The 25527-nt window shown below is 50.9% G+C and overlaps 1 protein-coding gene across 5 annotated transcripts in view; it reads right to left on the bottom strand.

Moving 5' to 3' along the window:
- Window positions 1-2084: 2084 nt before the first annotated feature.
- The window catches only part of ZC3H12D (zinc finger CCCH-type containing 12D), a 38129-nt gene continuing 14686 nt past the window's right edge, over window positions 2085-25527 (bottom strand). For 4 of the 5 annotated variants that reach the window (XM_054491972.2, XM_054491976.2, XM_054491975.2 and 1 more), the window contains 4 exons: window positions 17175-17314; window positions 12014-12248; window positions 7911-8017; window positions 4965-6775 (listed from right to left, as the gene is read on the bottom strand). In XM_054491972.2, coding sequence (XP_054347947.1) covers window positions 5979-6775; window positions 7911-8017; window positions 12014-12248; window positions 17175-17314 — 1279 coding nt within the window. In that variant the 3' untranslated portion in view covers window positions 4965-5978. Of the gene's footprint in view, window positions 6776-7910; window positions 8018-12013; window positions 12249-17174; window positions 17315-25527 lie in introns of all 5 variants that reach the window. The other variant, XM_054491974.2, reaches the window with a different exon arrangement.

The raw sequence follows: 25527 nt of genomic DNA on the forward strand, positions 1-25527 counted from the left end.
GCCAGTGTCAGTCAGCCAGTGTGTCAGCCAGTGTCCATCAGCCAGTGTCAGTCAGCCAATGTGAGTTGGCCAATCATTGTGTCTGTCAGCTAGTTTGTCAATCAGTGTTCATCCATTAGTCTGTCAGTGTCAGTCTGTCAATCAGTGTCAGTCAGCCACTGTCAGTCAGTTGGTCAGTCAGACAGTGTCAACGAATCAGTGTCAGCCAGCCAGCCCATCACTGTCAGTCAGTCCATGTCAGCCAGCCAGTTAATAAGCACAGCGTTCAGGTGGCTTCTGAGCACTGGGCCTGTTTGCCCTTCTGTTTATTTACCCAGTACCTTTCCTGTTTCTAGGCATTGGGATAGGTGCATCATCTGTCCGTGAGGACAGAGAGCTGTCCCCAAGAACTCAGGACAAATTAATTACCCAGCTGGGTCAGGGCCCCAGCCCCCATTTTCAGCCCAGCCACCGGCTGCTAGGCTGAGCTGCTGTGATTCCAGGAGCTTCTTGAGCTTAGAGGGCATCTGTTCAGCAGTGAGTCAAAGGAACAAGGTCACCTTCTGACTCTGCAGAGCCTCTTCCTCCCCGACAGAGGTTTTTGGTGGTGTGCCACAGCAGGGCCTCTGGCCACAGTCCCAGCATTGGTGAGATTAACATGATGATACCTCTGGCTCTGTGGCAGCGGCCGTTCCACCTTCCTCCCACAGGAGAGACCGTGTTGTCTATGGATGGGCGGACACAAGGGTTTTCCTAACACTGCTGCTGATTTCTCAAATAGGACCAGGGTAGAGGATGGAGGAGGGCAGGGTCATCCCGAGCCTTGGTGCAGTGCCCAGGTTTGCACATTGCTGTGGGCATGTTTGTTGTCTGCTTAAACAGTGTCCCCCTTCTTTGAGGGCACTGCTCATCTCCCTCTCCCCAGCCCCCACCAACCATGTAGGTTCAGCTATGAGGTGACAAGCCAGAGGTGGGCCTGAGATCCAGGCTGGACCAACTGTAATACTTCCTTATCCCACAGTGATTGGTCCAGGGGTGGGCACGTGACCCGAGCCAGGCCAATCAGAATCCTTCCCCAGGATCTTTCTGAGGCTGTCTCCTTGAGTCCTTTAGTTGGAAAGATGCGTGCTTAAGCCGGCCACGAGAACGGCTCTCATTGTGCAGGAAAAACCTTGGAAGGAGAGAATAAACAGAAGGAAACAGGTGCGGAAGGAAACAGACAAGAGTCCTGACAGGGTTTTGAGGCCCTAATTCCAGTCAGCTCCGCAGCTGCCTTCTACCCCTGGCCTCCTGCCATTTGGTTTTGTGAATCACACTTGTAGCCAAGAACCTTGGCTAATACAAACTAGTATAATTCTAGAGCTACCTCGACTGATGTCTCTCGCTCATTTGGAAGTGGATAATCCAGAGTGTGATTTGCCCAAGTCCCTTGACTTCTCCCCTTTAGCTCCTTCCAGGGAAAGCCAAAGGAGCCCCCACTTAGTCCTCAGGTGGCTGCAGCGAGCAAACCCTCAGGTAGAGGCTGGGGACCAGCACCTGCTCCGATGCCATGGCCTTTTCTAGCTATGAAGCACATGCATCTTGGCCTCTGACTTCTTTCAGTCAATGTTTTGTTCTGAACATACTCTCAGCACTGAGAATGTTCTCTTGCTTGTGTTTTGGGTAACTCCATGCGGGGCTAGATTCCTGGGCATGTGACCTGTGCCATCGCACAGGGCCCTACGCTTCGAAGGAACCCATGTTTGGTTTCATGCTCTGCCGACATCTTGAAATTGTTACACATTTTGAACAGGGAACCTTGCAGTTTGATTTTGCATAGAGTCCCACAGACTATGCCACTGGTCCCGGCTCTGTGCAATCCCTCCTGGTAGGATCTGTGATTCCAAGGAATTGCTCCAGTTCCCAGAACCCCTCTCCCCATCACTCCTATCTTGTGTCTTCTTTACCTTAATGCCTCCTTCCCCCCATCCCTGACTTCTATGGTCTTCTCCCCACTCCACCCCATAGGTGGACCTTTTCCCAGAAGCCCACAGCCTCTGTGGCCTCATCTGAGCTCTGTCCCTGCCAGCCGCAGCTGGGGCATGGCTCCTCAGCTAAGCTCAATGTCAAACCAAAGCTGGATCCATTTTATTTGGAAGAATGCCAATTAGAGTGGCTTGCCTTGCTTCTACTCCTCAACCCCCCATATTCTGCAGTTCTGCCCCAAGCCCCCTTCCAGAGGCCTCTGGGAAGGCTGCCTCGGGGAAACTCAGGACGGCAACGGCCTCTGGTTTGATCAGTCGAGGAGAGCTCTGCTGCAGTTTTAAACAAGAAGAGCGGCTTCTATGAGACGGCTTCATAGTTCTGTAATGAGGATTTTAGAAATCTAGGAAATGCGCAAGCAGCCTGTGTCCTTGGGACCTGCTGCACATCCAGCAAAGGGAGGTCCTTGCCATGGCCTCACTGCTTCTCCTGGAAAAGGTGGATTTGAGCCCCTCACATCCCCCTGGGTGGAACAACACGGAACCACGGCTGCTGAGACTGGCCACAACCTCAGTCTTCTTCACACCTACCTTTTTTTTTTTTTTTTTTTTTTTTGAGATAGAGTATCGCTCTGTCACCCAGGCTGGAGTGCAGAGTGCAATGGCACAATCTCAGCTCACTAAACCTCTGCCTCCTGGGTTCAAGTGATTCTCCTGCCTCAGCCTCCCGAGCAACTGGGATTACAGGCGTGCCCCACCACGCCCAGCTAATTTTTGTATTTTTAGTAGAGACAGGGTCTCACCAGGTTGACCAGGCTGGTCTCGAACTCCTGAATTCATGAAGCCCGCCAAAGTGCTGGGATTACAGACACGAGCCATCGTGCCCAGTCTATACCCACAATTTTTAACAGAACAGACCAATCTGGGGGAAAGCCAGTAGGAGAAACTAATAGACAATTTGACAATAAAGAATCCAGGTGTGGTAAAAATGATTTATTTTTGAAGCATGGTAACAGCTATGCAACTAGGAGCATTTCATTTACCTGTCCCATCTATGTTTTTGTGTCACAAAGACATATACTAAGACTTTGGAAAAACTCCAAAGGGGATTACACTTGAAATGTGCTGTGTTTTCACTTTTTTTTTTTTTACTTGTCTTATTCACAGTGAATCAAATAAAATAGCTTTACAGCTTACTAAAACTCAAACTTGTTCTCAAAGGAAGCAGTTTAAACATTTTCAACTGAAAAATCAGCAACACAATGATTCTACATCAGGAAACCCAACCAGGAAGACAAAAAGCAACTCTAATAGAAAGCATGTCTTGTCAAAAGGTTAAAAATAAAAATAAAGGCCCGGGGCCGGGTGCGGTGGCTCATGCCTGTAATCCCAGCACTTTGGGAGGCCAAGGCGGGCGGATCACAAGGTCAGGAGATCGAGACCATCCTGGCTAACACGGTGAAACCCCGTCTCTACTAAAAATACAAAAAATTAGCCAGGCGTGGTGGTGGGCACCTGTAGTCCCAGCTACTTGGGAGGCTGAGGCAGGAGAATGGCGTGAACCCGGGAGGCGGCAGAGCATGTAGTGAGCCAAGATCGCGCCACTGCACTCTAGCCTGGGCAACAGAGCAAGACTCTGTTTCAAAAATAATAATAATAAAAATTAAAATTAAAAAAAATAAAGGCCCATTGAAGTGGCTCATGCCTGTAATTCCAACGCTTTGGGTCTCTACAAAAAAACAGAAAAAATTAGCTGGATGTGGTGGCGCAACTGTAGTCCCAGCTACTCAGAAGGCTAAGGCACAAGGATTGCTTGAGCCTGGGAAGTCAAAGCTACAGTGAGCCCTGATTGCACTACTGCACTGCAGCCTGGGTGACAGATGACAGAGCGGAACCCTGCCCCTTCCCCCCCCCCAAAAAAAACCCACACATATCATGAGGAAAATCCAACTTATTTACAAAGAGTGGGCCATCTTCAGACCTGAGATCCCAATATGTTACGGTAAAATTGTGAGTGCACCATCCTTTTTGGAAAAAGGGGGTGAGGGACAGATCTGGCTCAATCCATGCATGCTAAGAATCTGGTTTTAAAAGATCAAAGAAGTCTCAGAGAAAAACCTAACATCACTGTATGCCCCAGGGGTGTCATTTACCATGAGTGAAAGGGCTGGGAACGCACTCTCCCTGAGGTGCCCCCCAGGCCTGCCAACATCTCATGAAATCTGGTAATAAACTGGCAAGAGTTCCCTCTGCACCAGCAGGCTGCAGGAAGTTTGTGGGGCTGGGGGCTGGTCTTCTCTGGTCTTCCCCTGGGAAGTGCCTCCTGCTTTCCCCAAACTGCCAAGCTACCAAGCCCTCTAGTGAACAAATGAGCCATAGTCTGGAGGGCTGGCATGGTAACCAGAATGGGTGGATGCTGCCAGGAGAGGCCAGGGCCCCCTGAGGATTCGGGGGTCAGCACTCTGGCAGCACCATCTCACTTCGTAGCCATTGCGAATGAGTAGGCCCTTTCTCCTCAAACCCAGAGCAGTAGCTGGCTGGAAGAAATGGCACCAGGAAGATGGCAACAAACTCTGACTGAGCTCATGTCAGCTTTCTGCTGACCCACCTATAGATTTCAGAGCAAAAGTCCTGACTCACCCAGCCCCAGTTTAACTGTGAAGTGTGGCTGTCATGCTTACAGTCCCAATTACTCAGGAGGCTGAGGCAGGAGGATCACTCGAGTCCAGGAGTTTGAGGCTGCAGTGAGCTAAGATCACACTACTATACTCCAGACAGAGTGACACAGTGAGACTCTGTCTTTTTTATTTTTTTAAGACGGAGTCTTGCTCTGCCGCCCAGGCTGGAGTGCAGTGGCATGATCTCAACTCACTGCAACCTCCACCTCCTGGGTTCAAGCGATTCTCCTGCCTCAGCCTCCTAAGTAGCTGGGACTACAGGTGTGTGTCACCATGCCTGGCTAAATTTTTGTATTTTTAGTAGAGACAGGGTTTCACCATGTTGGCCAGGCTGGTCTCAAACTCCTGACCTCAAGTGATCTGCCCGCCTCAGCCTCCCAAAGTGCTGGAATTACAGGCATGAGCCACTGTGCCGGGCCGAGACTCTGTCTGTTTAAAAAAAGAAGAAGAAGAAGTAAAAGAAGGCAGCTCAGCTGGTACAGTAGAAAGCCTATTCTGGAAACTGCCATGATGGATGGCTAAAAAAAAATTGGAGATACTTAACCCTGAGCCAAACGGTATGTGTCTGTGTGGTGTGTGTGAGTATGTACATGTATGAGAGACTGCATGTGTGTGTGTGTGTACATTTGTGTGGTGGGGGTATGTGTGTGAAGGCAGGTGAAGGCCCCAGAAGGCAGCCCTGGGACAAAGTGCTCCTGCCACTTGTCCCCAGCATGGCACAGCCACACAATTCAGAGCACAGCACAGCCCACATCTGGAGGCTGGGCTCCCCTTGCGGGTGGGGTTAGCAATAGCTAACATGAAAATTTCCAGATAGCAAACTTCCCCTGGCCACCTGACTACATATTTCAAACATTACCTGATACAATGAAATTCAAGACCATTCAGTCTTTTTTAAACTTCTGACTACGACCCACATTGAGGTTAGTTACATGGCTGCCAAGGGGGGAGGGACACAGGATAGGTAACAAGAGTTCAGACTCAGCCTGATTGTACAGGGTGCACTCTGACCCGTCCCAGTCCGCTGTGTTTGTGGTGGTGACCCACTAAATTGATTTTGTGAACCACTTGTGGATTCTACTGCAGCTTGGACCTGCAGTCTCCGTGCACATGGAAAATCATTCCCTCCACGGAAGTGGGTGGACCTCCCCGCAGCAGGCCCCGGCCTCAGCGAGGATCACCAAGTGCCACCAGGCCCCCACAGCCCCGCTCAGGAGGAGGAAGCAGGCTTCCCTGATCATCTTTAAAGAAAAGGGGGCGCCACGATGGGCCCACTCAGGTCCAGGTCGGCAACCACAGGTCCAACCGTCCAAGACGCAAGGCGAGGCTGGGCCATTCCCTGTAAGGGCGTGGTGGTCCCTTAGGGCTTGCCCAGGGGCGCCCCCGCGCTCTGGGATCTCTGCACCAGGAGGATGAGCCTGGCGAGGTCGGAGAGCTCCGGGAACGCGGCCATCACGCGGTCCACCTGGTCGCGCGGGAAGACGCTGTAGAGAGCGATGCGAGCCCGGGCGCGCGCGTCCCCCTCGTCGTCCTCGGCCGCGTACCCTGAAAGTCCCCCAGAGGCGCCGTCGCCCCAGGCCGGCTCCGCCCAGGCTGAGCGCCCAGGGAAGCTGTCGGAGCGGGGTGGACGGGCCCACGGGTCGTCGGGCGGCCTGCGCGGGGAAAGCAAGTCGCCGAGCAGGTCCCTAGGGCGGTGTTCGCCCCGCGGCTGGAGCTGCAGACCGGGCGGAGGCGGGAGGTCGCCCGGGGAGAACTGGCTTTCCGGGCTAGGGAGGCTGAGCGGGCGTGGCACCCGGCCGCCCGCGGACACCCAGTCGGGCCTGCTCAGTCGGGGCGTGAGGCTGCAGGCGGGGCCCGGGAGAGGCGGCCCGAGGGGCCCCGTGTCGTCGCTGAAGGCCAGCCGAGAGAAGCTCCCTCGCAGGGCGGCCAGGTCCGGGGACCCCCGCGCCGGCGGGAGGCTGTGCGCAACTGGCTCCCGGGGGGCCGCCCGGGCTCCTGCGGAGCCGCCCGGGGCTCTCGGTGGCCGCTGCTCCTCGGCGCCCGCGCCAGGCCAGGCCCCTGTCTTGGCGCGGAGCTCGTCGGCCACCGCCAGCTGCGCGTGGTGCGGCCTCTCCGGGTGGTAGAACTTGCACTTGACGCCGTAGGTGCATTTCTTGCCTGAAAGGGGCGGGAGCAGAGAGGGCGCGGTGTGAGGCCGGTGGCGCGGAGGGTCGGTGGTACCTGGTGCATCCGGGGAGTGCCGGCCCGCGGCCTCTCGGTGGAGATTCCTCCAAGCAGGCTCCCAGGCCGCCGCGGACTCCGCAGACTCAGCTCCCTGGAAACGCCTCAGGATCTGGGCGCGGGGCCGAGGTGGGGAGAAGTGCCCGGGAGGCGCCGGCGGCCTGGGTGAGGGGGCGCTGGGCACACTCATCCCAGGGTATGCAGAGGAGTGTCGGTCCCAGGTCCCTTTGACCAGGGACTAAGACCAAATCTCTGGATTCAAAGACTTTCAGCCTCCAATTCCCCAGGGACCCTGTGGATAGGGCCAGGCTTAGGGAGAGGGCGGTAGGGAGTGGGTGCTCGGGGCATAGGACTGCGCCTGCAGTGCCGCCTCAGTTCCCACTGTTCTCCCTTTTCGCTGTGCTAACGCTTGCCCTCACCCTGCACGCTGTTCTAACAGAGTCGTGAACAAATGGTCAAGTGTTACCATCCAAACCCAGGGCTTCTGAGAGTGCAAGAGGGAAGGAGGAGTCAGCCTGAATGTATGTATGGCCACCTAATTCTAACAAGAAATGATTGACTGTCACCCAAGTCTTTACTGAACTTGGAAACATCAAATAACTTGGCGAAGCAAGTCAGTGAAAGAGCTGGCTAGAAGGCTGGCATCCCCCAGGGTGCTGGGATAAAATTCTTAACTCTTCATGGAGAGCAGTGACCAAAGTCCATAAGGTGGAGGGTTGGAGAAGAGGGTAGGGTGAGGACAGAAGCTGCCAGGGGCTAGGTGAAGGGACTGAGACCCACAGCTGGGTTTGTGTCCAGCCTCCCGGCTTCTCAGACACAGCCTTGCTGTGTGCGTGACCCGTGCATCCGACCCTGGCATGGGACCCTGGCTCCCATGAAATCACCGGCCAGGATGTCAGTTCTACAATAACCCTGTCAGGAAAGTTAACTCTCCAGGTGGCACAGCTGGAGGGCAGAATTTGGGCAGGAGCCCAGGCTGCTGAGCACCAGGCCAGTGCTTTTTGACTGTGATCCTGTACTGCCCCCACACAAGGCCCTGAATAGGGCCTGCGAAGCACTGGGCACTACCCACCATAGGGACAATGCTGCCAGGATGGCTCTGGGGGCTTCGGCTTCCTGCTCAGGAAGTTGCTCAGGGAGGGTCCATGGCGGCCCAGGGGGTCATCAGGAGGCATAAACCTGGAAAATAAGCACAGGGGCAACTGCAAGACCACCTGGGATTTGCCACCAGCACCTGTACAAAGGGAGCAGGCCCAAGTTCCCCGAGAGCACCAGGAAGCATTCGGCCCCAGGCCCACCATCACCCAGCGGGATGTCACAGCATCTTAAAGCAAAACCTTCCCTTCACACTGAACCCCATGCAGAGCACACAGCACAGCTCTGGCCCTCTTTGGGTGTGTCTCCTGCTGTGGTTCAAGCCAGCAGTGTCAGAATCACCTAGCAACTTAAAAGTGCAGTCATCTGAGTGCAGTGGTTCACATGGGTAACCCCAACACTTTGGGAAGCTGAGGCAGAAAGATCCCTTGAGCTCAGGAGTTCAAGACCAGCCTGGGCAACATAGTGAAACCTTGTCTCTACAGAAAGCAAAAAAAAAAAAAAAAGAAAATTAGCCAGATGTGGTGGTGAATGTCTTTAGTTCCAGCTACTCGGGTGGCTGAGGTGGGAGGATGGCTGAGCCTGGGAGATGGAGGCTGCAGTGAGTCATGATTGTGCCACTGCACTCCAGCCCCGGTGACAGAGTGAGATCGTTGCTCAAAAAAAAAAAAAAAAAAAAAAAAAAAAATTGCAGCCTCCGAGCTTCACAAGACCTGCTTCATCAGAATCTGAAGTTGTTCAGGAATCTGCATTTTAAGAACTTCCCCTTTGGGAGGCCGAGGTGGGCAGATTGCCTGAGCTCAGGTGTTCAAAACCAGCCTGGGCAACACGGTGAAACTTCATCTCTACTAAAAAATACACAAAAATTAGCTGGGCATGGTGGCGGGCACCTGTAGTCCCAGCTACTGGGGAGGCTGAGGCAGGAGAATTGCTTGAACCTGGGAGGCGGAGGTTGCAGTGAGCCGAGATCGCGCTACTGCACTCCAGCCTGGATGACAGAGCAAGACTCCTTCTCCAAAAAAAAAGAACTTCCCAGGTGATTTTTATCCAGGAAAATGAAAATATAATTGCTCTAAGGGCTCCTCTGGCTTCCCACTGTCCTCAACAAAAGGTTAGAAACCTCTACGAGGTTAACAGCTCCAGAAAAGCCAGAAGTGGTGTCATACGCCTGTAGTTCCAGCTACTAGAAAAGCTGAGGAGGGAGGATCCCTGGAGCCCAGGAGTCCAGCCTGGGCAACAGAGCTAGACTCTATCTCTAAATAAACAAACAAACAAACAAAAACAGTTCCAGAAGGTTTCAGAGTTGTATGAGCTCCTTGAGGCTTAGGTCCCATTTCTCCTGTGTTTCACCCCGTGCCAAACACAGCTCTGGGCTGTGAACCTCCAGGCAAAGAGGTTCAATAGGAACAGGGAGTTTGAATCAGTGAGGAAGTGGATCCCAGGTGCTGCCTGCACGTACAGAGCCACCTCGCAGACTTAACCTTCTCCTCTGCGCACCGTGGGGGCACAGGGTCTGGTCTCAGTTTCCATGGCTGCCCTGCCCCCGACTTGCCCTTCTCTCCTCCCTGGCATGGAGCCCTAATGAGGAAGGGAATGCATGCTCAGAGTTCAACAGGGAAAACCCAATTCCTCAGAAGGAAAATGCCCCTCGCTGAGTGAGGTCCACTTTTTTTTTTTTTTTTTTTTTTAATTTTAGAGGTCCACTTTTTATATAAATACTTTTGTTCCCAAGGCCACTTCCAGGTCATACAAAGGTTCTGTAGAGAGGTTGGGATTCTAAATCAAGGAGATGTTTTATGGGTTGCTGTCCCCCTAACAGTCCAGAGTCATGCTGAAGTCCCAATCTGCAGAGAGCTGGGTGATCCCCGGCACTGTGTGGCCCCCACAGCTCAGCTCCCAGCTGCACAGCCGGCTTCTCAGAGTTGGGCCTTGACCAAGAATCTGGGGAACCGCCCACTGTGGTTATTAAAAGTTCCCAAAGACTTCCTCTCCTGCTCTCTCAGGAGCAGGAGCTGTGCCAAGAGGGCCCTGTGGACATGCCCGGGGCACCAGGGCAGGCGCCCTCGCTCACAAGCGGGCGGCAGGCCCTGCCTCCTGGCAGGCCCTTAACGAAGGCCGGTGCATCGAAAGGACTTGGCTCCGGCCCCAGGCTGTCGTCAGACCAGAGATGGCCATGTCCCTGAGAGCTCAGTGAGGATTTCTGGAGCCCAGAGTTACCAGACTAGCCAGATTTCTCCAGGCCACAGATGGACAGTGAGAGCCGCTGGCCTTTTGTAGCTGGAAATGACAATGAGGGCTCCTGCAGGGCGCTGCTGCCATGCCTCTGGCCCTCCACCTCCACGGCTGCCGGAGCAGTTGGCCATGGGGACCACAGTACCCCCTGGTGCACCATGTCCTGGGAATAGCTGCTACCACTTCTGGGGCACAATTCTCTCTAGTCCTCACAATGATCTCAGAGGTAACATTATTAATCCCTTTTCAAGGTGAAGAACATTCAGCTCAGAGAGTCTGAGTGGTTCCCCCTTGACTCCCAGCCAGTAAGTGGCAGGGCCTCAGATGGAAACCTCACCTGCCCTCTCCAAAGCCCCAGCTCTTTCTCAAACACCACACTGTGTCCCTGGGTCCAGAGTCAGCAGCTGCTCAGCCGTGTGCAAGCAGCCTAAGCCCAGACCTCTCTCCCCATCGACCCTTCCCCAGCCACAGCCATTCACCCAGTCATTCCTTTACAACTAGTTACTGCACCCCTGTGGGCAAGGCATGCTGGAGACACCGCACGTAAGACAGATACAGTCCCGGCCCTCACAGAGCTGAGGAGTTTGTCTAAAACCACGTTCCAAAAAGTCAGTCAGAGAGCCCAGAATGAGGGCCAAGCTAACACTGCCTGGAACAGAAATGGACATGGGAGCAACAGCCCAGCTGGCTGTGCTCTGTCACACACTGCTCTGGTCTCCAGACCCTCATCCACCTTGCCAGTGTCTGCCCTCACCACTTGCTGAGCGGTTTGTGCCTGTAGCCCTGGTGTCCCTCTCTGCCCCTAGCCATAGCCGGTTGGTCTGGGATGAACTGACCCAAGGGGCCTATTTCAGGGCTACATGAACCAGCCAGGTTCTCTTGAACATTTCAACCCAGAGTCAGGGCCAAGCAGGGGGAGATCTTTATAGCCCAAAAGAAAAGATTCTGGGCTGGGCTCAGTGGCTCACACCTAAAATCTCAACACTTTGGGAGGCTGAGGCAGGAGGATCGCTTGAGCCCAGGTGTTCAAGGCTACAGTGAGCTGTGATCATGCCACTGCACTCCAACCTGGGCAATGGAGCAAGACCCTGTCTAAGAAAAAAAAAATCTATTGCCCACTCCCACATGTAATTCAAAACTTTTGTTTAAAAAAAAAAAAAGACAGCCAGGCACGGTGGCTCACGCCTGTAATCCCAGCACTTTGGGAGGCCGAGGTGGACAGATCACAAGGTCAGGAAATTGAGACCATCTGGCTAACATGGTGAAACCCCATCTCTACTAAAAATACAAAAAATTAGCCAGGCGTGGTGGTGCGTGCCTGTACTCCCAGCTACTCGGGAGGCTGAGGCAGGAGAATCGCTTGAACCCGAGAGGCAGAGTTTGCAGTGAGCCAAGATTGAGCCACTGCAGTCCAGCCTGAGTGACAGAGCAAGACTCCATCTCAAAAAATAAAATAAAATAAGACAAAAACCTGAAATAAGTGAAAGGCAATACAACAAAGTACAGATCTTTTCCATGATGACTATTTCAATATTCTGAAGTATGCAGTTCTGTTTTTTTAAGTTAGTGGTGCCCTAAACACATGCTTGCATGCTTGGGCCACTTCTTGGGCTTCTCTGTGGTGTGTCAGATGTGGCCCCGGGAACAGCAAGGTCAGAGCAAAGCAGCCCACCTATTGGGGACGTGCCCGCCGAGAATGCGGACCTGAGGGAGCTCTGTCTGAGGGGCTGGGTGACCGGGTGACCCCAAGCCCCGCCACCTGGAAGCAGGCGTGGCCACTGCTCCGCCCCCGCCCCCCTCCCCCCAACCCGCCGCCCCCCAGGGTGTCAGGACCCCAGCCGGACATACCGGTCGTTGACGAAGGAGAACATGAGCAGCCTCTGCTCGATGAACCACTTCCACTCGGGGTTCTCGCTCTGCAGGTCCCGGTAGTTGTCGTTGGAGACGATGACGCCGTCCTGCTCGTAGGCCACCTTCACGATGTAGCGGTCGTCGTAGCAGACCAGGCGCTTGCCGTGCACCTTGCGGGACGGCGTGTACACCAGCACCGCCTGCCGCTCCAGCTCCGCCAGCACGTGCTGCTCTGAGGGCGGGCGGCGGAGACGCGGGTGAGGGCCCAAGGGCACCGCCCCTGAGAACCACCCCCAACGCAAGGCCACCCGCCTCCCCACCCGCTTCCAGGGCAGGTCAGATGAGGTTTTGAGGGGAGCGGGGAAAAAACACCAGTTTTTCCCGCCATAGCGTTCGCTCCTTTCACTCAATTTCACTGAATTTGCCTGAAGCCCAAGGTCAAGCGGGCAGGCGCGTGGCTTCCGTCCTGCCCACATCATGACAGGAGTCCAGAAAGCGATACTCTACAAGGGAGAGTCACTTCAGAAGGAAGGGTTCAGCCACAGCCCTTGTCCTTTTGAGCGTTCCATGCCACAATGTCCCTACCGCAGCAGGCACAGGGGCCCCCTGGAGAAAGACATTCCTGTATTAACCCGGACTTTAGTGATGCCTTCAGCATGACGGGGAGCCTTGCATCCACCTGGAAAGCCCTGCATGGGCCCCTAGCTGGGAGCCAGAGGTCCATCTTCTCCCACCATCCAGGAACCTGCCTGGGATAACTTTTGGATGGAGCACCCCATCACTGACAGATACAGGGACTCAAGAACATCATAGAAAGCACCCAGGACTAAGAATCCAGCCTGGAGTCTGGGCTGGGCTCCAGTTCCTGGGTACTTCACGCGGGTTGAATGTTCATCCAGTTTTATATTTATAAAATGAAGATAGCAACGCCTCCTCTTCCTGTCTCAGAGTGTCTGTGAGTGGACTGAGCTCAAGTGAGTGCGAGTTCTTGCAAAAACTAGTCAAGAGGTAAACATGTACCAGATGGTACAAACATTACAAGGCCTTTCTTATCAGAGGCTAAAATCTGCATTCCAGGAGGGTCAGCTGTTTAATATGAATTTTGCCTTTGGAGACATGCAGGAAAAAAAAAATCCGTTTGACACGTAATAATTACTCAGGGCCCTCAAGTTTAAGTCCTTTCCCATACGACACTGTTGGCTGATTTTTAAAAGGTGCATAATGCAGCTATGGTACAAAGAACAAAAATAAAGACACCATATATCTAGCACCTCCTTTGAGAAATAGGGGGTGGCTCATGTTTGGAAGTCCCCTCTGTCCCCTCAGTCTGCAATCCTCTCCATTCCCCTTAAGGCCATAGGACAACCCTAGTTTTAGAACTCCGTGTTTATAATTTCCTTGCTGTTATTTTTAAAAATGCAGATTATGAGAATCATTTTCTTTCTTTCTTTCTTTTTTTTTTTTTTTTTTTTTGAGATAAGATCTCACCGTGTCACCCAGGCTGGAGTGCAGTAGCACAATCATGGCTCACTGCTGCGTCTGCCCTCCAGGCTCAGGTGATCCTCTTACCTCAGCCTTCCGTGTAGCTAGGACTACAGGCGTGCACCACCACGCTCAGCTAATTTTTTTATTTTTTGTAAAGATGGGAATCCACCATGTTGCCCAAGCTGGTCTCAAACTTCTAGACTCAAGCAGCCACCTGCCTCAACCTCCCAAAGTGCTGGGATTACAGGCGTGAGTCACCATGCCCCACTGAGGATCATTTTCAGTGTGGTTACACATTAGACTTGACACAAATGGAATCATACTATACATATACTTAAGCAGCTTGTCTTTTTCGTTCATCATTGTTTGTGAGGTTTGGTTGTGTCATATGTTCATCACTATTAGTCTTGCATCTAAGTCCCTGGCACAGAAGAGGCAAGGGTCTCTTCAGGGTATATCTCCAAGAGTTAATATGGCTGAGCTGTATGGAAGGCACTTTACAAGGTAATGCCAAATTGTTTTCCAGAGTGGTGATGCCAAGTTACATACCCAACACAGCACATAAGACAACCTTGCCGATACTTGGCATTTTCAGGCTTTTGGATGTTTGCCAATCTGGTGGGCACAAAATGGCCTCCTATTGTGGTTTTATTTTGCATTTCTCTGGTTGGTAATGAGATTGAGCATCTTTTCATATGTTTGTGTGTTTATATGGCCATATACGTTTTCTTTTCTATAAACAGCTTATTCATGCTTTAGCCCATCTTTCTATTGATTCATTGTCTTTGTCTCATTGATTTGGAGAAGTTCTCTCAAGATCTAGGCAATAATCCTTCATCAGTAATGTGTGATGTATAACCCACCCCCACACCCTCACCCCAGTTTGAGGCTTGTCTTTTCACTTTTTTGTTTTTGTGGTATCTGTTAATGAATAAAAGCTTTTGTTTTAGTATAGTCAAATGTATTCATCTTTCCTCATAAGTTTGCACTTGTTGTGGCTTATTTAAAATTTCCTTCCCTATCGCAAAGTAATTTCCCTACTTTTTCCCACATTATATTTAAGTATTACACTACTGTTGAAATTCACCATTCTTCCCATTCAGACCATAAAGAATAATTCAGGACAACCAGTTCATGACAGGGAACTGAACACAAGTATTTACATTCCCTCCTTCTCATAGTTCCAACGTAATGAAAGGTGGGGGAAGATCTATAATCATGTTAAAAGTAGGTTTGGGGACAGCAGCAAACCCAGGATTTTGACATACTTTAGGAAGACAGAAAGCAGAGAGGATCGTATTGATTGTGCAGCATGGAGGGAACCACAGCCCAGAATGTGCGCAGAAGGCTGGAGTGGAGGTGGGAGCCATTGCCCTGCAGTCTTGGAGCACTCCTGGTGGTGGAGATGGAGTGGAAGTCGGGCAAAAATGGGATGACTAACAGGTGAGCTGAGCTACTCCCTGGCAGCTGCTCCAGGAGCATGGACCTCCACTCATTTCCCATCCCTATCCCTATAAAGAAAGTGAAGCTACAACTAGGAAGGAGGAAGCCTCCCATTGTGGCTGTTGACCTCCTAGAATAAAACCATCATCATTCTGCCATTGGAATAAGTGGTGGGCAGAGGCACCAGGCTGCCTGCCTGCTCCATGCCAGGTATACTAAAGTGAAAACTGTCAGTCAACACAAATGGTCCGCACTGCCATTCAGGGAGAAGTTCTCATACTAGGAGAGAAAACCCATGGCAACTGCACAGATATACAGTCATGCACTGCATAACAATGTTTCAGACCACGTGTGTGACAGTGGTCCCATCAGACTATAACAGAGTTGAAAAATTCTTATCATCGTAGCCATCCTGACCTTGCAGTGTGACACGTGACTCACGTGTCTGAGGTGATGCTGGTGGAAACACTCTTCTGTGCTGCCAGTTGTGTAAAAGTCTAGCACATACAATTATGTACAGCACATAACACTTGATCATAATAATAAAGAGCTTTGCAGCTGATCTCTTCGCACAGGTGAGCATCCCTAATCCAAAAATCCGACCAACATGATGTGCAAAGCAAATACTCATTGGAGCATTTCGGATTTGGGATTTTGGGATTAGGAATGCTCAGCCAGTAAGCATAATGAAAATATTCAGAAATTCAAAACACTTCTGTCCCAAGTATTTCAGATAAGGGATACTCAACCTGTATAAGAAGCCAAACAACAAACAAGATGCTGTTTGTTTAAACCACAGTGTTCTGACCGTGCCTGGTGGCTTATGCCAGTAATCCTAGCACTTTGGGAGGCCGAGGCAGAGGGATGGCTTGGGTCCAGAAGTTAAAGACCAGCCTGAGTAACATGGCGAAACCCCGTCTCTACAAAAAACAAAAACTAGCTAGGGCAGGGTGCGGTGATTCACATATGTAATCCCAGCACTTTGGGAGGCAGAGGCGGGTGGATTACCTGAGGTCAGGAGTTCAAGACCAGCCAACGTGATGAAACCCCATCTCTAATAAAAATACAAAAATTAGCTGGGCGTGGTGGCATGTGCCTGTAGTCCCAGCTACTCAGGAGGCTGAAGCAGGAGAATCGCTTGAACCTGAGAGGCAGAGGTTGCAGTGAGCCGAGATTGTGCCATTGTGCTATGGCCTGGGCAACAAGAGTGAAACTCCGTGTCAAAAAAAAAGAAAGAAAGAAAGAAAGAAACTAGCTGGGTGTGGTGATGTGCACCTATAGTCCCAGCTACTGAAGAGGCTAAGGTAGGAGGATCTCCTGAGCCAGGGGAGAGCAAGTCTGCAATGAGGCATAGTGAGACTCCATCTCAAAACTAAATAAATAAATAATAAAACCGCAGTATTCTAATATTTGTAGCTTAAAATATTCCTAGCTGATTGAAGAATTAAAAATGAAGAGGCCAGGTGAAGTGGCTCTCGCCTGTAATCCCAGCACTTGGGGAGTTCGAGGTGGGTGGATCATGAAGTCAAGAGATTGGGACCATCCTGGCGAACATGCTGAAACTCCATCTCTACTAAAAATATAAAAATTAGTTGGGTGTGGTGGCACATGCGTGTAATCTCAGCTACTCGGGAGGCTGAGGCAGGAGAATCACTTGAACCCGGCAGGAGGAGGTTGCAGTGAGCCAAGATTGCGCCACTGCACTCCAGCTTGGAGACAGAGAAAGATTCGGTCTCAAAAAAAAAAAAAAAGAAGAAGAAGAAGAATTCCCTGGGTCTCAGTTTTCTTCTTCTTTTTAAATAAAGAGATTAGATGACGTATTTGGTAAATAAATATTACCTGACCAAATAAATGTCTGTTTCAAATCCTATAAACTATTAGAAGTGGAATACAGATCCAGTGTCTCTTCAGGTGTTAAAAGTTGTCAGGCACAATTATTTTGATAACTTAACACACCAAAAGAGTAGTTTGTTCATTCATCTACTCAACAACTGCTTATTGAACGCCTAATTTTGAACTACTTGTTGAATACCAGGTGTTATGCTAGGTGCTGGGTGCTAGGGCTATGGCATTGAACAGTCATAATCAGTGCCTTCATGGAGCTTATAGCACAGTGAGGAAGACAAACATCATTAAACAAACAATTAAGTAGATATTTGACTATCGATGTTAGAAGTGCACCAGGGAAACATGTCTAGTACCTCTTGAGCATACATCTGCTCCAGCATACCTCTGATAGGGGTGTCAGCTCTTGGTGGGTCCTTCCTCCAGGATGGAACAAAAACTTTGATGTAGGTGTGTCCTCTGTCCCTGAACCAGTCCACAGCCAGCTTGATTCCCCGGCAAGAGAAGATTTCTTTATTTCCATGGCTACAATGGGAAAACAAAGAAATCTGTAGAGACCCAGCAAGTATTCCTAAGAGTGATTCCCCTGTAAATATCCTGGATCACAGTCTCATAATCAAGAGGGAACCAAGAAAATCTACATTTTAGGCCAGGAGTGGTGGTTCACACCTGTAATCCCAACACTTTGGGAGGCCAGGGTGGGCAGATCACTTGAGATCAGGAGTTTGAGACCAGCCTGGCCAACATGGTGAAACCCCATCTCTACGAAAAATACAAAAATTACCCAGGTGTAGTGGTGCATACCTGCAATCTCAGCTACTCTGGAGGCTGGGGCAGGAAAATCACTTGAACCCGGAAGATGGAGGATTCAGTGAGCTGCAATCCCACCACTGCACTCCAGCCTGGGCAACAGAGGGAGACTGTCTCAACAACCACAACAAAAAAAAAACACACAAGAAAATATCTACACTTTAAAGATAGTTCATTCTTTCATTCACAAATAATAACCATTAACAAGAACCACATAGCTTGTGATAGGTATGTAGAGGGTCTTGGGCTCTGTTATAGCTAATATCGAGTGTCAACTTGATTGGATTGAAGAATGCAAAGTATTGTTCCTGGGTGTGTCTGTGAGGGTGTTGCCAAAAGAGATTAATATTTGAGTCAGTGAACTGGGAGAGGCAGACCCACCCTCAATCTGGGTGGGCACCATCTGATCAGCTGCCAGCACGGCTAGAACAAAGCAGGCAGAAGAAAGTAGAATGAGCGGACTTGCCGAGTCTTCTGGCCTTCATTTTTCGCCCGTGCTGGATGCTTCCTGCCCTCGAACATCAGACTCCAAGTTCTTCAGCTTTTGGACTGTTGGATTTACACCAGGAGTTTGCCAGGGGCTCTCAGGCCTTTGGCCACAGACTGAAGGCTGCACTGTCGGCTTCCCTACTTTTGAGGTTTTGGGCCTTGGACTGGCTTCCTTGCTCCTCAGTTTGCAGATGGCCTATTATGGGACTTCAGCTTGTGATCGTGTGAGTCACTACTCCTTAATAAACTCCCCTTCATATATACATCTAGCCTATTAGTTCTTCCTTCCAGAGAATCCTGACTAATATGGCTCCAAGGAGAATACATTCTGAGGACTAACAGACAAGACCCTCTCTTTAACTGAAGCTAAGAAAGATCAACATAAGACAGATAGGAGTAGCCATCTACAGAATCACTCTCACCCTGAGAGATGGTTGTAAATGTGTTATTGGGTTTCCCAAGTCCAAGCAAGGAGGCCAATGCCCCTCAAATTCCATAGAAGACTTCAATGGAGGCAATAAGGAGAGAGTGGTGTGAGATCAGGCAGGGCCTTGCAGACATTATGGAAGATTCCTTTCTTCCTCCTAAGAGGAATTAAAAAGCCATGGAAGGATTTCAAGATTGGAAGTAGATGATGTGATGTGATGTGATGATTCAAAAAGCTCAATCTGAGGCCGGGCGCGGTGGCTCACGCCTGTAATCCCAGCACTTTGTGAGGCCGAGGTGGGTGGATCATGAGGTCAGGAGATCAAGACCAGCCTGGTCAACATGGTGAAACCCTGTCTCTACTAAAAATACAAAAATTAGCCAGGCGTGGTGGCGCATGCTTATAACCCCAGCTACTCAGGGAGCTGAGGCAGGAGAATTGCTTGAACCCAGGAGGCAGAGGTTGTAGTGAGCCGAGATCATGCCACTGCACTCCAGCCTAGGCGACAGAGCAAAAATTGACGGTGACTTGGACTAAGCTGGTGGTGGTGGATGAAGGAGAAGAGTAGGTGAACTTGAGAGATATTTATTTAGAAGGTCAAATCTCCAGAACTCAATGACTGATTGGATATGGGAGTGATAGAGAAGAAGGCATCAAAGATGAATCAAGATCTCTGGCTTGTGTAACAGGATGGCGGGCTATTCACTGACACCAGGAATTCTGGAAGGGAACAGGGTTAGAGGGAAAGATCACGAGTTTTATTTTAGACACATATTGAGCTGTTAACATTTCCACTTAGAGGAAATGTTAAGTAAACAGCTAGGGTTCAGTGGAGATGTCTGAGTGATTGAAGTTGTAGGCCATCTCTGTGTAAGCAATAGCTGAGGCGACAGCATGGACAGAATTTCCTGCTCTCCTGGAGAGAAAGTGAGCGGCCTGGGCTGGACCTGGAGGAACTCTGCAACTTTGCAGCTGGTTATAGGTAGAGGGGGGCAATATCATATGGGACTCAGGAGGGACAGATCTGAGAAGGAGGCAGAAAACCAGAGGATGTGCATCAGGAAAGCCGAGGGAAAAGGGGTCGCCAAACGCTGCTCCAAGTGACTGGTGAAACCTGAAGACGTCCCTCAGACTCAGTCAGTGGGGTCAGTGGGGTTTCGCTGGAGGGAGACAAGTGGATAGATTTGAAATATTGAGAAGGCAAAATCAACTGGACTTAGCCATGGGTGAGACAGAGCCTGGCCTCAAATTAAATCACTCCACCTCCTCTTCCGCCTTCAGATCCCAGCTTCATCCTCACTTCCTCAGGAAAGCATCCCCTACTCCCTAGACTCCAGCAGATCCCTCTCACAAGCTCTCACGGCACCCTCCTGCTCCTTCCTGGCGCTGGGGAACGCTGGCACCCATCCAGGGGATTGCCTGGGTCTCCCTTCTTTAAACCATGGGCTCCTCTTGCTCACCACGGAACTCTCAGTGTCCAGCACTGTGCCTAATAATTGTAATGACTCACTTTAAAAGCTGTTGAATAAACGAATGGCTGAGAAGAAACTCAGCTGAGAAGCAGCTAGAGGAGAAGCCGAAGCAAAGGGAAGAGCTCACCAGAAAGATCCAAACACAGGCGTAACTGACATGGTCTAGGGACCAGAAAGACAGGAGTGGGGCTGGAGCATGAGGAATGAGCCCGGGCAACAGGTGTAAAGGGAGGGGCAAGGATAAGTTCTTAGAGAGCCAAGGGCCACCATACCACTCATGCCTTCTCCCAAGAAGCCTGGCAGCCAACCCATATGCAGACAAGGATGACATTTTGAATTTGCATTGCTGTGCTCTCTCTCGTATGTGAACTTTCCTGCTATTTTCTCAAGGGAGATTAGGATAGTCACAAGTTTATAAAAGAAAAAGGACACGGTGGCTCATGCCTGTAATCCCAGCACTTTGGGAGGCTGAGGCGGGCGGATCACCTGAGGTCAGGAGTTCAAGACCAGCCTGACCAAAATGGTGAAACCCCGTCTTTACTAAAAATACAAAAATTAGCTGGGTGTGGTGGCACGCACCTGTAATCCCAGCTACTGGAGAGGCTGAGGCTGGAGAATTGCATAAGCCTGGGAGGCAGAGGTTGCAGTGAGCTGAGATTGAGCCACTGCACTCCAGCCTGGGTGACAGTGCAAGACTCCGTCTCAAAAAAAAAAAAAAAAAATGAAGAAGATAAATATCCCTTTCACTATTGAGGCTGAACTCTGAGGCTTGTACAGTGAGGAGAAAATATCAACGGGGATATCTGTGGACAAAAGGAAGAGGAAGTCCGGGTGTGGTGGCTCACGCCTGTAATCCCAGCACTTTCGGAGGCCAAGGAGGCAGGATCACGAGGTCAGGAGATCGAGACCATCCTGGCTAACACGGTGAAACCCTGTCTCTACTAAAAATACAAAAAAATTAGCTGGGTGTGATGGCATGCACATGTAGTTCCAGCTACTCGGGAGGCAGAGACAGGAGAATCGCTTGAACCTGGAAGGCGGAGGTCGCAGTGAGCTGAGATCACACCACTGCACTCCAGCCTGGGCGACAGAGTGAGACTCCATCTCAAAAAAAAAAAAAAAGGGAAGAGGAAGCAGATCGCTGGTCCTTCCCAGTCCAGCAGAAGCTGAAAAAGAGAGGAGATGGAAGGAGGAGGAAGTCCTCACCCTGCCCCCCCATTCCGGCTCCACCCAGCCCAACCATAGGGGAGGGGGAGATGGAGAAAAATCGAGACTGTGTGAACAAGAGGCTGAACCAAAGGCTGAACCTTTGTTTTTCAGCACAACCTGGGCAGGTTGCAAGCCCCTCAGAGAAACTGGGTTTCTACAAGGCTGCCTTAGAGGAACATGACTTGGAGGAGAGGTGAGTCTGAAGCCACACCCCATCCCTCGTGTGACCCCAGGCCTGGTGGACTGTCTGGGGATGGACAAGCTGGCGCCAGTGAGCAGACAGCACTTTAAGCCAGCATGGCTCCCAGAAGGCCACTTCCATGTTTCCTGTTTAGAGGCCAGGCCAGCCCAGCCACTGTGCAGCAGAACCCAGTGAGGGCCCCAGACCCCTTTTCCAGCCAATACCAGGTCTCAAAGGCCCCAGAGGCCATCTGAGACGGGAGGGGGCAGAGAGGAACCACTGATCCTGAGTCGCCCAGGAGACAGAAGAAACGGAGGCTCCACCTGATGTACACTGGCAAACGTAAGGTATACCCTCCCCTACCTAAAAAAGAGGGTAAGAGATTGTGCCTGTCATAGAAAATGAGGTCCGTTTTCTGTGTCCCTGAAGCAGTAAAGTGAACAATTGATGACACCCTCCCTCATGTCACCCCCGAGACACATACATCTCTTCAATGTAGTCAAGTCCACCCTCAGTTAATTCTCAAGGGAAAATAGCACCACCACAATTATTTTAAAACTTGTTTCTTGGCCGGGTGCTGTGGCTCACGCCTGTAATCCCAGCACTTTGGGAGGCTGAGGCGGGCGTCACGAGGTCAGGATTCGAGACCAGCCTAACCAACATGGTGAAACCCCCTCTTTACTAAAAATACAAAAATTAGCCAGGCATGGTGGCGCATGCCTGTAATCCCAGTTACTCAGGAGGCTGAGGCAGGAAAATCACTTGAACCCGGGAGGCAGAAGTTTCAGTGAGCCGAGATCAAGCCACTGCATTCTAGCTTGGGTGACAGAGCAAAACTCCATCTCAAAAAAAAAAAAAAAAAAGCTGTTTCTTAATTGCTGCTCTCTTTTCAGGGTCTTCTTCCATATTTGCGTTTAACCATTCACAAGCCATCTGTGACACCTTTGGTGGGTGTAGGAGGCAGTGTTCAGTGGTGAGAGAGAGGAAGGGAACCTGGACTCTGGCAGAGCTCTCAGTCGCCCTGGGAGCCCACTCCCCAGCACACAGACAGGAATGCACACACCAAAGGCATCCACTCATCTGCACGTTCCTTCAGAGACTCAGCACAATTCCTGAATATCTACTACAAGGCTCTGCACTGCATGCTAAGAAAAGACATCACCCTTGCTTCTTGGAGCTCTTTTTTTTATTTAAGAAATGGAGTCTCATTCTGTTACCCAGGCCGGAGTGCAATGGTACAATCATGGCTCACTGTAGCCTCGACCTCTCAGGCTCAAGCAGTCCTCCCACCTCAGCCTCCCAAGTCGCTGGGACTACAGGTGTGCACTGCCACACCTGGCTAATTTTAAAAATTTGTGTAGAGATGAGATCTGGCTATGTTGTCCAGGCTGGTCTTGAACTCCTGGCCCCAGGTGATCCTCCCATGTTGGCCTCCCAAAGTGCTGAGATTACAGGCATGAGCCACTGCGCCTGGCCTTGGAGCTCATTTTTAAGATCTGCAGAAAGTTCTGTCTTCCAGGGCACTTTGCACATTTTGCCTCATTTAATCATTACAACAAGCCCTTGAGGAAGTGACCCTGTCCCCATTTTACCCTTGAGGAAACTGAAGCAAAACAACATGTCCAACTCTCTGATCTAGGGGCAGCCCTCAAAGCCTGACCCCTTTGGCTGCAAACTCTTCCTCCCTAGTCTCCCGAAGACCATTGATTCCCCCCAACTTCATCTATACCTCAGGATCCAGATGGCAGTTCTTTTGGAGCAATAGTAACCCACAGTTTAAATGCTCATGCTTAGAAAAGGCACCTCATGCCCTTATTAACCAACACTGTGAACCAGCTCATCAGGCAGCAAGCCGAGAGCCAGGCCCTGGGAAAAGGAGACAGGAGCTGGGAGTTTTGTTTTTTGTTTTTTGTTTGTTTTTGAGACGGAGTTTTGTTCTTGTTGCCCAGACTGGAGTGCAATGGCGCAATCTCGGCTCACCGCAACCTCCACCTCCCAGGTTCAAGCGATTCTCCTGCCTCAGCTTCCCGAGTAGCTGGGATTACAGGCATGCACCACCATACCCAGCTAATTTTGTATTTTTAGTAGAGACAGGGTCTCTTCATGTTGGTCAGGCTGGTCTCAAACTCCTGACCTCGGGTGATTCGCCTGCCTCGGCCTCCCAAAGTGCTGGGATTACAGGCGTGAGCCGCTGCACCCCACCAGAGCTGGGAGTTTTGAATAACCGAAGGTACAAAGAGGAAGTGGGTTGGCACCCAAGGCAAATTTTGCCTGCCTGACAACTGTGTCTGGGGTAGCTGCAATCAGAGTGCTAGCCAGTTTCAGTAACTAGACAATCCAATTGTATACCACTGCATCTTTGACTATTGCCAAGTAGTTCCTGCAGAGGCTAGGGGCTCCCAAAGCAGTCACATGTGGAGGAAGGTTGTGGCTGTGGGCAGGAGGAAAGAGAGGAGCAATGATTCCTCAGGGGTCTGAGATGTGAAGGGAAGCTGCTGTTGCCACTCTCAATTGCAAACACTCTGACCCTTCTCACCAGGAGATCTCTCCCCAGCTCAAGGCAGAGGAAAGAGACCATGAGCAGGGGCTGCTCTGGGAGCTTTCACCTTACAAGAAATGGACGCAGACAGGCAGGAACCCAAGGCTAACGTCGGACAGAACTGATTCAGGGTCTCAGAAGCAGGTCTGATCCCCAGCCCGGTCATAAACCCCCACCATTCTCTTTCTTGCCTGCTGGGAACCCAGTGAGAGGGGCATGATGAAAACTGAGAGGTATGATTTCAAGCCTGATCTCTCTCTTCCTTGGAGGTCCCTTACTCCGGCACAAACCAGAGCCTGCAGAGTGTCCTGAGAGTGTAAAAATGTAAACAACAGCCAAAGCAAAAAGCCCTGTGCACTCCAAAATGAGGACACATTTACATGAAACCCTACTCTGGGGCAGTAAGAGGATGTGAAATTATCAGGTGGTTTCCCCCCAAGGTTGTATTTTGAATCCCGCCTTTTCTAGATTTGCCTACAGAATGTAAAACAGGCTGGGCACTTGTGAGTCTGCCCACCCTAGGCAAGAAAATGCTGCAACTGTTGGCTCGTGAGAATTCATGCTCTTCCCACACACCATGATGCCATTTTGAACATGCTTTCAATGCAAGCTGCCTTCTTCCTAAAAAGTTGCTGGACATTATTCTTAAGGCCAGGTATCTACGGACTCAGGTATTCAGCTGAATGACCCTAGCTGATGTCCCTCTCTTTCTCACGGAAACACACACACAGCCCTACCTTGAAGGTATGGAGACTGCACTCAGAAATCAGTCTTTGGGCTGCTAATCCATGAGAGCTACTATTCAAGGCACATGTGGCACCCTGAGGGCATCCTGGGCACCAGCCCTGCAGAGGGTCCCTGTGAAGGGAGTGGGGCCTCACACCTCCTGCCTGCAGCTGACAAGTCGAGGGCCTGTCAACTGCAGCCAGAGCCCACCTCTGTTCTGCCAGGCTCTGGCTGCAGGACAAGAGCCTATGGGTCAGGGTCTCCTACCCTGTGGCCCTTTGCTAGGCCAGGGGGGATTGCAGAAGGAATGCTAATGTCTGGGGGGAACGCGAGGCATTGGAGAGAGCACTGAATCCAGAGCTGGCTCTTCTTGCTCTGTGACCTCAGGTGAGTTACTCTCTCTGAACCTCTAAAGAAGAGAAATTCCTTTATGAGAAGAATGTATTGACCAGGCACAGTGGCTCACACCTATAATCCCAGCACTTTGGAGGCTGAGGTGGATCACTTGACGTCAGGAGTTCGAGACCAGCCTGGCCAACATGGCGAAACCCCAGCTCTACTAAAAAAATACAAAAATGTGCCTGGGCGTGGTGGCTCACACCTGTAATCCCAGCACTTTGGGAGGCCGAGGCAGGCAGATCACAAGGTCAGGAGTTTGAGACCAGCCTGGCCAACATGGTGAAATTTTAGTCTCTACTAAAAATACAAAAAATTAGCCAGGCATGGTGGCACACACCTGTAGTCCCAGCTACTCGGGAGGCTGTCAGGAGAATTGCTTGAACCCAGGAGGTAGAGGGTGCAGCGAGCCAAGATCTCGCCACTTCACTCCAGCCTGGGCAACACAGCGAGACTGTCTCAAAACAAACAAACAAAAAACTACAAAAA

This window comes from Pongo pygmaeus, chromosome 5 (assembly GCF_028885625.2).
Source record: "Pongo pygmaeus isolate AG05252 chromosome 5, NHGRI_mPonPyg2-v2.0_pri, whole genome shotgun sequence".
Classification (NCBI taxonomy): domain Eukaryota; kingdom Metazoa; phylum Chordata; class Mammalia; order Primates; family Hominidae; genus Pongo; species Pongo pygmaeus.